General features: G+C 40.3%; 1 protein-coding gene across 3 annotated transcripts in view; it reads right to left on the reverse strand.

Annotated features, from left to right (window-relative positions):
* Positions 1-3,544: 3,544 nt before the first annotated feature.
* The window catches only part of LOC122798186 (squalene monooxygenase-like), a 1,096,774-nt gene continuing 1,084,488 nt past the window's right edge, over positions 3,545-15,830 (reverse strand). Inside the window, exon 11 of one of the 3 annotated variants that reach the window (XM_044066929.1) lies at positions 3,545-3,798. In XM_044066929.1, the coding sequence (XP_043922864.1) occupies positions 3,606-3,798 (193 nt within the window). In that variant the 3' untranslated portion in view covers positions 3,545-3,605. The remainder of the gene's footprint in view (positions 3,799-15,830) is intronic. The other 2 variants (XM_044066933.1, XM_044066931.1) reach the window with 2 other exon arrangements.

Genomic DNA, 15,830 nt, shown 5'->3' on the forward strand with positions numbered 1-15,830 from the left:
GATAGCCTAGTATGAACCTATGAACCTATGAATCTATGGTGCCAGGCATTTTGTGAAGAACCTGGGCGCAGTAGATAAGCCAAAGGGCAGTGCAGAGAATTGGTAATGCATTGAGCCAGCTATTAATCTGAGGTATCTTCTGCAAGATTGTCTGATTGGGACACACAGGTATGCCTCTTTTAAGTCCAAAGTTACGAGCCAAGCCTTCTTGCCCAGCATGGGCAGTAGCTGCTGCAGAGTCAACATCTTGAATTTTGGAACTTCCAGAAATGTATTTAGTATAGACAGGTCCAGTACTGGTCTCCAGGTTTTGTCCTTTCTGGGTACTAGGAAAAGTCTGGAGTAAAAACCTTGCCCCTGCTCTTGTTGCGGTACTTGCTGAATGGCCCTCATGTCCATGAGGGCTGTAATTTGTTTTTGTGCCTCTGCCCATTGATTGTGTGGCAGGTCTGGCATACCTTTTGACCTTGGTAGAAAGTGGACACTATGTTCTGGACCCATTTGTCTTGGGTAATCCTTTGCCAATTTGAATAAAAAAGTGCTAGTTTTCCCCCTAAGGGGGCTGCCAAAAGAAAAGAGCTTGGATCTGGTAGAGAAAAGTCATTGGGAGTGTTTCCTGTAAGGTTGTGATTTGTCTTCTCCACTTTTGGAGGTCGGAGCACCCCATTGTTTAGGCCTGTATGAGCCTTGGGGCTGACCTCTGCCTCTTGGATGCCTGTATCTGCCTCTTTGTGGTCTGTCTGACACTGGAAAGGACCAATTTTTATAAGGCCATTTTCTACTAAATCTGGGTGGCTGTACCTGTAAGAAATCCTTGACTGTCTGCATGGATTTTGCTTTATCCTCCATTTTTTCAATACTTCTTCTGCTTTAGTACCAAACAAAGTATCATACTGTAATGGTGCATCTAATAATTTTAGATTAGGTTTAGATCCCTCATCTAATAATTTTGCTTTAACATGATCAGGCAGATTTTGTTCCTTTAACCAAGCATGCCTTCTAATAACAGAACCTGTAACAGCGGCCCTGCAGGAGGCCTCCAGTGAATCATAACCACATTACAAAGTATGCTTTCCCACTTGTTCAGCTACATGCAATAAATCCTGCAATTCCTTGTTTTCTGAACATTCAGTATTTGTCAACATTTTCTGTTTAAGCACTGACATTAAATATTGCTGATATTTAAGCATATGAAACTGACAATTTAAGGCCCTTACAGACAGGGTAGCTGAAGTGTAGACTTTTTTCCCCCATCTGTCTAGAGCCCTGGAATCCCTATCAGAGGGGACAGGGTTTTTTGCAGGGGAAGCTTTAACCCCCTTGAGACCTTGTGATATAGTTTCTGGGTCAGCAGCGGGGTATTTATACAGGGATTTATGAGAATCCAGAACCCTGTAGTATCTGTCTGGTTTAGCAGGTGCAGGGGGTAGAGAGTCTGGGGATAGGCCGGACTCTGAGAATACATCGTCCACAATGTCTAGTATAGGTGGAATAGCAAGGGGTCTGTCCTGAGGAAGTAGCAGAAAGTCTTTTAAGTCTTTTCTTAGATTCAAAATAATCTTGGCTCTCCCAGTGGAAATGTCCCCTCATGGTATGTAGGGTTTCCCCAAAAGAATAATCCTCAGGAGGAGAGGCTGAAGGAATGGATTCTTCAGAATCAGAATCCTCATAGGGAAGCATGGAGTAATCTTGTTCAGAAGAGGAATCAGAGGAAATAGAAACCTGATCAGAAGAATCATACTCTATCTCTTGCCTAGGCCTCTTAGGAGGGGGATGGGTACCCCTGATCAAGGTAATTAGGTCTTTGGCCATTTTGAGCATCTGTTTTAGGCATGGTAGCCTGAGTAGGAGAATGCTGTACTTGTTTCTTTGTCTTTATTGCTGCTTTAATCTTTGTCTTTGAAGCTGAGGATGGCTTAATATATAGTCGTGTAGGTCTGAAGACACACTCAGAAGCCGATGCCTGCTCAGTGGCTCCAGGCCCATCTGAGGGAATGATTTCCGAGTGTCCAATACCTTGAGTATCCAGAGGCCCAGTCGGCTCCACGTGGGAGTCGGAAGCGGCCTGTGGCTCTGAGGTAGCGGGCACCAGGGGCTGCGAAAGCACCTCACTGAGAACTGGCGACTGGCCTAGAAGAGGCTTCGTTGTTGGTTTTGGATCTCGGATGCCTATCCTTTTCCTTGTCCTTGCGTTTTTTGTAAACTGCGGTTGTCGGCTGATCCAATGGCATTATATAGTTAAATCTTCGGCCAAAGTAATGAAAAGTAAAATCAAACCGACGCTTAATAGTGCGTTGGTTAAATCTAGCACAAAACTGACAACTAGCAACATTGTGATCAGGGCCAAGGCAAGGAATACAGTAAGAGTGAAAATCCTTATGAGGTATTTGCTTTCCACAAGAAATACAATTGTTAACTTTTTCTGACATCGGTCTGGAGCAAGAAAAAAGTTTCCCCAACGAGATACTTAGCTTTAATGAAGACTTCGGATCTGAAATTCTGATTTGAAAATCTCAGGAGTCGGCCAACCGACACCTGCAAACTGCTTTTGCTTCGGGCACCACGCGACAAGAAAGACTGAAGAAAATGGTGTTGGCTGCTTCTTTTATACCCTTGGCGCACTGACGTCAAGGAAGAGGCGACAGCAACTGACGCCGGACCTAGACTTTGGAATCTGGCTGACTGCGGGTAGCCTGCCAGCAGGATAACCCAAGAGTAATGACTGCAACAGTGAAACACAATGAACATCTGGACAAGAAAATGCAAATAAATAAAATCACGAAATATTACTAATTCTTTCTAATAAGAATTAATTAAGCAGCAAAGTACTGCTTTGTGGAATGCTACAACATCCTTTTATGGCTCAATTATGCCACATCACAGCCACTTCAGTATAGGCTGGTAATTCCCATCTCATAAATAGCCAGTTATTATCAGTTGCCATGGTATGTCTAGCCAGAAAGAGTACCACATTATTCCCTTATGATTGGTTTGTAAATGCCTGCTCAGAAGCAGCAAGGAACACTGTAGGAAGAAGAGAAGCCACAGGAGTTTTGTTGTACCTGAAACATGAGAGTTTGTCTGTGTGCCTGTGTATGTAGCTGTATGTGTGTATGTACTTCCATGTGCACTCGTGTGTATGTGTGTGTGTGTGTGTGTGTGTGTGTGTGTGTGTGTGTGTGTGTGTGTGTGTGTGTGTGTGTTTATGGGGAGGGTGCTATGCTTTTAAACCTGTAACATTATCAGGTTCTCAGTACAGTTTATAAAAGTTTTACAAGTATGTAACAGGGAAAAACATTATGTAAAGCAAGTTTTACTTTAAATCTTCTTCCATAACAAAACTAGTCATACTTTAATTCCATTATTACATTACCTGAGTATATTCTATATTTTGAGACACATTTGCCATACATATGTTAAAACTGTTCAAAACTGTTTGTGATACATTTGCAGAAAGTGGATTTCCTGAGGCACTTTGTTGTCTGTAGCTACATGTGCATATTCCACCATATAGATGAAAACAAAAGGACATATTATGCAGAGCAAATGTACATTACATTGTGTAGAACTACAATGGATTTTTTTATTATTTATTTTTTTACTATTTATATATTACTCTGGCACATTTCTGAATACACTAGTGGAATTAGGAAAGACAGCGTGTTATACAAAATTGCACTGATTGTACAAATGGCATGATGCTTTCTGTACCATGGCTCAGACTTCAAAGCAAGATGCATCGCATGTACTGTAACAGCTCCAAGAAAGAGGAGGAAGGAAGAGGGTTTGGATGTCAGCCTGTTGAAAAAATAGAAAAAAGACATATACAATTAAAATTTGTACCAAAATAGTGAAATACTTAGCCATTACAAATATAACATTATGATAGCCTAAATAATAAGAAAGTAATCATACATTATACTGTGTTGGAAAAGCTATAAACTAAACTCTACTGCTTAAACATGACAGTAGCAGAAATTATCCTTTTGAGCTTGTTAAAACACACAATGATGCATTGTACAGATATTTTATGCACAGCAATGCTTTAAACAAATAATTATAGGACAATTCATAAAGTAAATGCATTAAAAACATCTGACATAAGGCCTTTTACTGTATTGTTCTAGTTTTAATAGTATTATTTAATACTTTAAGATTATACAGTAGTAGATCCAAATTGCAGGGGGCCAATGACTAGTTTTACTACATTTTCTTTAATTTTAAAATCTTATGTTCTATTATCTTCAATAAAACACTTCTTCAGCCTCAAAATAATTTAGAGTTAAATACTTTGCTATTGTAGCTACTATGCCAATGAAGTAATTAGCCTACATTAATTAAAAAATAATACTTCCAGTATGAGCCAAAAAATAAGCATGTTTCTAATCAGCATTCAGTCCCCCTTCCTCCCTTCTTTTGTTAGCAATCAGTAACAAATCACAAACAGCAAGTTCAAAATTATTTTTTTCTAGCGGCTCCTTTAGCTGTTTAAAACTTTCATTTAAAGGCTCACTGCTGCTTTTCAGCTGTGAGAAACATTTCTGCAGTTTGTTTCCCACACTCCCTCTTTGTTGCTATAGTGTTTTTATAGTTGGTGGCTTTGCAGTTGCCCGCCCCGAGTGTAAATTTGATCTGGGTCCCTTTTCCCAATCTAGTGTCATTACCTCATTCTACCCAGTACAGGGAGAACATTTGAGAAGGCCAATCAGCTTACTTTCTGCTACTCCTTTCTCTCTTTCCTTTCTCTCTTTCACCTTAAAAAAAAATAATAATAAAATGTATCTGCTTTTACTGTATTTGTGTTTCTTCCTACTTTATTTTGCTTTTGCGTCATATTAAAAGTACTCAATTGTATTTATTACTGATTGGTGTAACTCATTCTAAGCCTTTTAGTTTAAGCACTTGGGCTTCAGACCAGTTGTTTTACATTAAGAAGGTTTGTTGCCTGCACTGTGGTGGCAGAACAGGTAGCTTACATCCTTCTAAGTTGGGAACTGCTGATTGAGGGCTCAGTGTCTGTTATTCTAAAAGTGTATTAATTCTGGTTTAAGCACTTGGGCTTCAGGCCAGTTATTTTACATTAGGAGGGTTCATGGTCTGCACTCTTGTGGGAGGAGAGGCTGGACTCTGCCCTTCTGAGCTGGGAATTTCTGGTTAAAGGCTTATAGTGCCTGCATATTTGAACTGCTTCTTACTGAAATTGGTACACTGTGTTTGCTATAGCATAGACTAGATCCAGGCCTGCTGAATCTAGCTTTGTTTGTATAACTTGAGCACTAATCCAGGCATTCTTTAAAGCATTCAATTGTATTTATTACTGCTTGGTAGTAACTTGATTAAAGTGTAGCTATAATTCTAAGTCTTTTGGATTAAGCACTTGGGCTTCAGACCAGTTGTTTTACATTAGGAAGGTTTGTTGCCTGCACTGTGGTGGCAGGACAGGTAGCTTACATCCTTCTAAGTTGGGAACTGCTGATTGAGGGCTCAGTTTCTGTTATTCTAAAAGTGTATTAGTTCTGGTTTTAGCACTTGGGCTTCAGGCCAGTTATTTTACATTAAGAGGGTTCGTGGTCTGCACTCTTGTGGGAGGAGAGGCTGGACTCTGCCCTTCTGAGCTGGGAATTTCTGGTTAAAGGCTTATAGTGCCTGCATATTTGAACTGCTTCTTACTGAAATTGGTACACCATGTTTGCTGTAGCATAGACTACATCCAGGCCTGCTGAATCTAGCTTTGTTTGTATAACTTGAGCACTAATCCAGGCATTCTTTAAAGTATTCAATTGTATTTATTACTGCTTGGTAGTAACTTGATTAAAGAGTAGCTATCATTCTAAGTCTTTTGAATTAAGCACTTGGGCTTCAGACCAGCTATTTTACATTAGGAAGGTTTGTGGCCTGCACTGTGGTGGCAGGACAGGTAGCTTACATCCTTCTAAGGTGGGAACTGCTGATTGAGGGCTCAGTGTCTGTTATTCCAAAAGTGTATTAGTTCTGCTTTAAGCACTTGGGCTTCAGGCCAGTTATTTTACATTAAGAAGGTTTGTGGTCTGCAGTCTTGTGGGAGGAGAGGCTGGACTCTGCCCTTCTGATCTGGGAATTTCTGGTTAAAGGCTTATAGTGCCTGCATATTTGAACTGTTTCTTACTGAAATTGGTACACCTTGTTTGCTGTATCTAGACTAGATCCAGGCCTGCTGAATCTAGCTTAGTTTCTATGCTTGTTGTTTGTTTGCTTGTTATTTACCTGAAATGCTAATTCCACCTAAAACGCGGCTTTTCAGCACTTCTGTGGATCCCTAGTGATATCTGCATTGCTTACTGTACTTATTTCCTTGTTTCACTTGAAAGAAAGTTACTGTTTGTCGTTTTTGCATTTGAGTTTCCTGTAACACATTGCATTTAAGTTACCTGGCACTTGCTCACTAAGTCAGCACTAAAAAATTAAAAGCACTACACCCTCACAAACTCTCTTGAGTACCATGTTCCCCATTGTCCCTATTTTTCAATTATAAAGGAATTCCCAATACTATTCTAGCATGTCCAAAGGTCAGTTGTCAATCTCCTCTCCGATCCAGCTGGTGAATCTGGGAATCTTGAGGCAATGTTACAACTGCCTCATGTACACAGACAACCCTCTCCTCCTCCCAACAATTTCCAACATATGTGAGAGATGCAACCATTTAGCCAAACTGGAGGCTAAGCTCTCTCAACACAGTACTGGCATAACCAGTCAGGAACAGAAGGAAACCACACACACTACAATTCCAGTCTCACATAGACCTACCACTACAGCAAACCAAACACATAAACAAACAAAAACATACTCGGAGGCTCTAAATAAAAATCTGCCTAAGCAGCAGAGACCTCCAAAGCAGACACCCAAGCAACCGCTACCCCAAAACAAAACACGTGCAACACATAGCTCACAAAGCCTGTGTGCCAAACAGTCACAGCCCTTAAGGCTAAACAACACACCTGATACACTTGTAATAGGTGACTCTATCGTCAGGCACACTGACGTCCCGCTCACCAGGCTGAACAAGGAGAAGGTCACGGTGAGCTGCCTGTTGGGCGCTAGGATCCACCACATAACACAAGCACTCAGGTCACTCCAAGGCAAGTACAAATATGACTCAGTCATTGTCCATGCTGGTGTGAATGACCTGAGACGTACCTCCCTGGACTACATGAAAAGGGACAGAGGAGCTCTCTGAGCATGTAGCCCAGGCTGGTATGACCCTGACCTTGAGTAGCATCTTACCCTCACCAAGAATGATGCCACAATATGAAGACAAGATGATAAATTTCAACAATTGGCTTAAGTATTGGTGTCATTCAAAGGGGATCCAATGCCTGTCAGCCTGGGATGACATGCTCGACAAGCCACGATGCTTCGCTAGGGACAGCTTGCACCTGTCACCACTGGGCTTTCGGATATTGGCAAAGGCTCTTGCTACCCCCATAGTGCCTTTTTTAGGCAAGGCTCAAAAGACAAACTCACCTCCATAGGTATCACAAGGGATAAGTAACTAGGAGTAATGCTACTCAACGCCAGAAGTCTAAACCTCAAGATGCACGCACTCAAAACTCTCCTTAGCATGAAGAACATCAATATCTGTGCAGTAACAGAAACCTGGTTCAAGGCTCCCGAGAGCACCTCAGCACTACCAGGTTATACCTTATACCATGCTTTTTGGCCCCAAAACTTGGACCGAACCACAAAAGGAGGGGGAGTATCAATATTCGTCAAAGATACCCACACCTCCAGGTTGGTGGCACAGCACGAAGCTTCTGAGACTATCCATGTGCAACTAACAGTGGGTAAACTGCCTTCCAGTTTATAGCCTGCTACAGACCACCCTCCCAAACCCAGGAACCCCACTCGGCCTTCCTGAGAATACTGGAAAATATGAAGGTCTCTCCAAACACCATTATATTGGGCGACTTCAACTACCCAAACATAGACTGGAAGCATTACTCTAGCTCCAACACCCTAGCACAAAGGTTCCTAGAATTTATAAACTCAAATGCCATGGAACAACTTGTTACCACTCCCACAAGAGGGGAAAACATACTGGACCTGATCATCATCAACATGGGGACTCTATACTCCAGACCAGAAGTGTATCCCTCACTGGTAAGATCAGACCATAAACTAATCTCACTGGATATTCACATCCCGACCCCACCCCCTGCCCAGAAAACCACAGTGAAAAACTTCTGTAAAGCAAATTTCACACTCCTCAAAACCGAGGTGGAATCCTTCAAAACCCCCGGGTCTGTGGAAAATACAGCCCAGACTGCAGAATCCTTTACAAATGCATTCTATGAACATCTTCAGGAATGAATGGATCATGCAATCCCAAATAAAAACAAGACCCAATCCTCCAAAGGCAGATGTCCTGTCTGGTGGACCCCAGCCATAAACAAACTATACATTAGAAGGAGGAAGCTACTACATGATTGAGCAAAATCCCCAAAAGGGAAGGCATCTCTGAACAGTATTAGCAAAAAACTATGGGCACTCATAAAATCGTCTAAGGCCAGCTTCGAGAGAAAAATTGCAAATGACACTAAGGATAATCGCAAGGCTTTCTTTAGTTATGTTTAGAACCTGGGTGGGAATTCCCAGATATGCTCAGAATTAGTGCAAAATGACAAAAAATACATCGAACGCACAGACATTGTCAACATCCTAGCTGACAGGTTTAGTGCAAACTCCCCCCCCCCCCAACCAAAAGGACAAATATCTATCCCAGCAGAGTGCTGCCCCACTGACATCTCAGATGCTCAGGTAAGAGCCGCCCTCTCCAAAGTAAAAAACACAGCATCAATGGGATCAGACAGTGTCCCGGGCTGCGTCCTACATGAACTCCAAGAAGAGCTAAACCCAAACATAAACCTACTGTTCAATCTCAGCCTTACTACAGGATATGTAGCCAAAGAGTGGCGTACAGCAACAGTGGTCCCTCTCCACAAAGGTGGTGCCTCAACGGATCCTGGAAACTATCGCCCCATAAGCCTGACTAGCTTGGTCTGCAAAGCTATGGAAAGGATCATCATGGACCTCATAAATAAAGATATTGGGGACCTAAAGACACTGGATCCTACCCAGTTCGACTTTGTTAAGGGCAGATCCTGCCTCTTAAACCTGGTCGATTTCTTTGAAACAGTCACCAAGGCCATTGACAAGGAGAAGGTGGTCCACACAGCCTACCTGGACCTCGCAAAAGCCTTCGATACAATACCCCACTCGGGCATTACAGATAAGCTCACCAGCTTAAATATAAACCTATATGTCACTAGATGGGTTGCAAACTGGCTCAAGGACAGAACCCACATGGTTAGAATTGCTGGAGCCATGTCAGACTCCAAACCAGTTACAAGTGGCATCCCACAAGGTTCAGTCCTGGGACCTCTCTTGTTCGATATATATTTCTCGGAGGTACAGGCCAACACGGAAGGACTGTGGCTGACCAAGTTCGCAGATGACTGCAAACTGGGCACCATAATCGACTCTCCAGCCGACATAAACATCCTCCAAAAGGGCCTCATAGAAACAGACAACTGGTGCCAGAGCAATAGCCTCAAGCTAAACGCCAAAAAGTGTATAGTCATCTAGATCAGGGGAGGTCATCGTGCCTCTTTACTCATCCCTCATCAGGCCCATAATTGAGTACAATATCCCTTTTGGGATGTACCTTACCAGACACCTGCATCAACTGGAAAGACCCCAAAAGTACCTCACCAAGAGGATCAAAGGGCTCAAACAGATGCCATATGCTGCCCGGTTAAAGAAACTCCAGCTCTACTCAGTGGTATACCGCCTGCTCAGAGGCGATCTGTGCCTGACGTATAAAGCCATGTTCAACCCGGAATTAATGGACATGCTGCACCTCAGAAAATCCAAATCCCATCGAGCTATGCGCTCGAGAGACTTGAATCTCAGCACTGAAATAAACAGGACATGCTGGAGGGACAGATTCATAACCCAGAGGCTCCCTTCACTCTGGGATAAAATCCCAGTCCAGGTTAGGCAGAGTCCCTCATTGACTCTCTTCAAGAGGAATCTTGATGAGTGAATGGGAGATCGTAGGTTTAACCCGGGTATCACTTCTGTGTCACTGTTAGACAGAGGCACAGTATACTAACCACGAAAAAGGGCATAGCAAAATTAATTTAAAATGGGTGGCGAAAGCCAAACACACTCTGGCTAGGCTTATAAATGCCCTAGGGCAGATAGCTTAGTATGAACCTATGGTCTATTACAATGAGGACTGCAGAATGACATGCTGGCTAGATATATCAGAAGCTTATAAATACACACACCCACCGATACACACACACACACACCCACACATACATACACACACACACACACACATATATATATATATATATATATATATATATATATATATATATATATATGTATATGCACACTTTCACATACTTAAACATGACACTAGCAGAAATGATCCTTTTGAGCTTGTTAAAACACACAATGATGCATTGTACAGATATTTTATGCACAGCAATGCTTTGAACACAAATAATTATAGGACAATTCATAAAGTAAATGCATTAAAAACATCTAACACAAGACCTTTTACTGTATTGTTCTAGTTTTAATAGTATTTATTTAATGCTTTAAGATTGTACAGTAGTAGATCCACCTTGCTGGGGTTCAATGACTAGTTTTACTACATTTTCTTTAATTTTTAAATATTATGTTCTATTATCTTCAATAAAACGCTTCTTCAACCTCAAAATAATTTAGAGTTAAATACTTTGCTATTGTAGATACTATGCCAATGAAGTAATTAGCCTACATTAATTAAAAATAATACTCCCTTTTTAATTTCTCCAAGTCTTTTGGGTTTCTAATACCATGACGGGAATGGACCCCATTCCTAAGTTAAAGTACAATTAAAGTTCATGAAATTAGTCTTATCTCACTCTTTGATGTTAGCCAAAAGTGCTCTTCACAGCACCTGCAATGTGCCCAGTAATGACTCATTTTGTAATTTGTATGGTGTTACATGAATTGGTAACATATCTAAATACTATTGTAAATTATTTTTTATAAGTCCAGTTGCTACTACTACTATTGGAACTGTCTGGGTATCTTTCTTCCACATGGCTCTCATTTCTGCCTGCAGATCAAGGTATTTTATGACTTTGTGTCTCTCTGTACGCAAGACACTGTAGTCACTAGGTGTGGTGATTTCAATGATCAATGCTACTTTTGCCTTCTTTTCTTGGACCACTATATCTGGTTTTCTAGCATCTATCTTTTGGACTGTTGGTATTGGGTGATCCCATGTGATGTAGACTTCATAATTTTCTATGAATCTCTGTGGCTCATCTTTCCAGTGTTTTTCAGCCACTTCGATGCCATAATGTTTGCACAATCTCCAGTGTAACAATATTGCCACATTATTATGCCTTTCAGTATACAGTCCCTCTGCCATTAGAGAGTCACAATCAGCAATAAGGTGTGTGACTATTTCCAATTCTGTTCCACAAAACATACATATGTCTGTTTCTCCCACATGTTCAATGGACTTAGTAAACCAGCGTGTACACAGACCACTATCTTGGGCTGCCAATATTAACCTTTCATTTCTTGATGTAAATTCACCTCTCCTTTACCATTCCTGCATTTGTTCTTTATCAGTATGAGGCTCTTCCAGAAGTTTTCTACACTTGCAACTATATCTATGTTTTTTCCACATTTCTTGCCTTCTCCCCTGGTCCTTCACCGTATATTCTTTCTTTTGTTTTTTTAGCACATTCAGTTGCTGCCTGATTTTTATCCACTTCTGGTTTGATTTCCATTCCTGCTTGATGTCGATATGCTTCTGCTAAATTAAGCAGAGATATTATCTTAGATTTATTCTCCTCATGTTTCAAAACTGTCACCACATTTAGAGCTTCTGAGGTCAGTAGATATGTGTGGAGTCCCACAATTGCAGATCTATACATGTAATCAATTTCAAGGAGGCCCATCCCTCCTTCAGAATGGGGAATACATAATCTTGGTGTACAATAATTTTTATAAATCATTTGGTGAGCATGAAGCATACTTCTTGTTTTAATATCCAATCTATCCAACACTTTTTGGGGCCAGTCAATCACTCCAAAACTATGAGTTAGGATAGGAAGAGCAAATTGATTTATAGCTTAGATCTTGTTCTTAGATGTCAATGCTGTTTTCAGGATTAATTTAAGTCTTCTAAAATACTCCTTACTAAGTTTTATTCGCATTTGTTCATGTTTTATTGCTGATCCTTCCTCAATTCTCAAGTATTTATACACCCCTTTTGCTCAAGTTCTTTTATATCACATTTTTGTCCCAAACTGATGTTTTGGTGCTGCAATTTTCCTTTTTTAAAGGTTGCTTTTGCACATTTATCAAGTCCAAATGACATTCCAATATCATCTGAAAATGTTTTGACAACCTGCAGCTGTGCTTTCAGTTCCTCATCTGATGAGCTATACAATTTTAAATCATCGACAAAAAGAAGATGAGAAGTCATTAGACTTTGTTGTTTTCTAGAAGCCAAATTATAGCCATGACCTAAGCTGTTAAGTACACAGCTTAATGGATTAATGGCAAGGCTAAATAGCAACGGTGACAGGGAGTCACCCTGGAATTTCCTCCTTTGGATTTTTATCCTTGGGATAATAATCTGTCCTTTATCATGGTTTAATTGCAAAGTGGTCTGCCACTCTTTCATGGTTACTGTAATGTAATCAATCAGAGGAGAATGTACCTTATACATTTTTAAGCACTCTTTTTCCCATGAATGTGGGATACTATAAAATGCTTTTTTATAGTCAATCCATGCCATACTTAGATTTTTCCCTTTCTTACAGTTCTCCACTATAACTTTATTTAACAACAAATGATCCTTTGTTCCATATTACTTTCTTTTATTGCCCTTTTGTTCTACTGCCATAATTGAGTTTTCTTCTAAATGACTATAAACTCTGTCGTTGTCAATCCCCATGTATAGTTTATACGTCGTCGGAAGACAGGTTATCGGTCTATAATTTTTAGGGTAGCTTGCAGGTTCACTCTTAAGAGCGAACATTGTTTTTCATGTTGTTAATCAGTGCGGTGTCTGTTCGGGGTGTACATATAAATAGTTCTTACTCATGGCTAGATCCTCATGTAAAAAAGTTAATACTTTAAGCCAAAAGTTAGGTACTGCATCTGGGCCTGGAGTTTTCCACTTAGAGGCTTTTCTCAACTTTGTTTCAATCTCTCTGGCCATTTTATATCCTGTACCTTTAAACTTCTTATTCTTTCTTTTACTTCTTCTATCCATTTCGCATTTTTGTTATGTTACACAGGATGTCCAGGGATACTTCTCCAAATAGTATCTACTTCCTCTTTTTTTGGTGGTCTATCATTCCTTTTACCTTATTTCCCAATTCTCTATAAAGCTTTTTTGGGTCATTAGTAAATTGCTTATTTTGTGCTTTTCCCTTATATTTATCTTCATATCTTCTAAGTCTTTCTGCCTGTTTTGAGATGTTTAGTTTGTTATCTCCAATAGTGCATAATAGATCCTGGTCTGTTCTAATACTGTGCATTGCTTTTATCACATCTACCTTTATTAATATTTTTGTTGATCTGTTCTCTCTTCTATAATCTTCTAACAATGACACTTCTTGTCTTAGCTGCTTTATAGTTTTCTCTATTCGATATTTTCATGATGGTATTCGCTTTCAACCCCCCTTTTCCCTCGCTACCCTATGTTCCTGTGGTAGAATTATATCAGATATTAATTTAGCAGCACAGTAATATATTCTGTTTATTTCTGTTATATTGCATGGATCTCTATGGACAGTCCTAATTACTGTGTTCATTTGTTTCATCAAGCTTCTGACTTTTGGGGTTTTATTAACCTTCTGGAGTCTATTCCTCTCATTGATCTTGATATTTCTGCCTTTGTCTATTAAATCAAGCAACTCTTCCCTTAACTCCTTTTCTTCCATACTGAGGGCACATCTCTTGATTTCCATTTCCTGTGGGCATTCTATAGAAAGTTCTGTAACATCGTCTTGTGGCACATTCTCTTCAATTTCATCCTGTGTCATCTGTTGTTTTGTCATATGAAAATGACTAGCCTATAACTCCTCAGCATTGACTACATCAGTTTCCACAGTTTCTTGTTCCTTTCCTTCCTGTCTAACTTCAAGTGAACTTTTATACTGGTTTCCTGTGGAAGGCTCCAAAATATCTTGATATAGCACCTGACCTGTTGCTTCCTGTTCCACTGGTTTCCCCTTAATTTGGATATCCATTGCTCTATCCTGTTGTGGTGCTTTCTGCATATGATTTTCTACACTGAATCCTTCTCTTTGCAACTGTTCCATTACCTCAATTTCTATTTCTTTGACGTCTCCATTACTAATCTCTTTTTCTACTTTTCCTCTTAATCTTATTTTTTGTATTGTAAAGTTTTCCATATCTGGATTCCTTTGCCTATATTTTTCTTCAAATATCTTTGGTGCTGCTCTTTTTGTATTAGATAGTTTTGCTTTTTCGTTTGCATAAATATTACACCATATTAAATCTCTTTTCTTTTACCCTGTCCATATTTCTTCTTCACATGTCTCCCGATCTTCTTGCTTTCCCTTATTCTGGGGGCTCGCTCCATCATGCTGTGATGAAGTCTGTTTTAGACCTTCTACATTAAAGCCTTCACTTCGCAGGCACTCCATAACTTCAACTTCTATTTCTTTAACTTCTACTTTACTAATCATCTTTTCTGCATTAAATCTTTGTGCTTTTAGTCTTTTTATTGTGAAATTGTCCATATCTGGATGCCTTTGCCTGTATTCTCCTTCAAATACCTACCTATTAATCACACAACCACTCTTACTCCCCCACATCCTCTCCTATTCTCTCACTTCCACCTCATTTCCCCCTCCCTCATCACAATAAATCTTCTACACCTCTTCCATCCTAAAATACTCTCCTCCTCATCAAAAAGCTTCTGCCTTACATTTCCACTAACCCCTAACTTCCTCCTATCCTCCAAACCTAAAAGACAAAAAGTTATCTCATGTAATTTCCTAGTCTTATCTGGGGACATTCACCCAAACCCTGGCCCCTGCCTCAGCTCAAACAACTCATTCCCTCCTTCACCCTACTCCCTCACTTTAAATAAGCCTCATCCTTCTCCCCCTCCTTCTTCTCACATCCCCTCTCTTAGCTCCCTTAAGGTCTTCACTATCAATGCCCAGAGCCTTAACAACAAAATTCACTATGCTCATGCATGGATTAATCACAACCAACCTGACATCTTAACCATCTCTGAAACCTGGCTAAAACTCCATATCTCTGACTCTGAAATCTTACCTCCAGGTTTCAACATCCTCAGAAGTGACCGTTTAAATAAAAAAGGTGGAGGCTCTGCCCTAATCTACTCTAACCTGCTCTCCATAATCCCCCTGCAAATTCCAATCCCCCTATTCAAAAACACTGAAATTACCGCAGGTCTGCTCCAACTCAATAAACAAAAATATCTGTTTCATCCCCCTATACATCTTCCCACGTGATAATATCTCTACCCTTGAGAATACTCTCCATTGGGCCTCATCTGAAATAAAATATGAAACATTTATTCTAGGAGACGTCAACATTGATTGGAACAAAATCAACACATCTTCCACCTCCTTAGCTATCAACCTCTTCAACTTTTCCCAAGTAATCCATTCTACCACCAGACCTAACAAAAAACACCCCCCAGGATCCATCATAGATTGGATCTTAGTTTCCCATCCTAACAAAATCTCTCTGTCTGGAACTAT

This window comes from Protopterus annectens, chromosome 3.part1, assembly GCF_019279795.1.
Source record: "Protopterus annectens isolate FY-2018-M chromosome 3.part1, PAN1.0, whole genome shotgun sequence".
Lineage (NCBI taxonomy): Eukaryota > Metazoa > Chordata > Ceratodontiformes > Protopteridae > Protopterus > Protopterus annectens.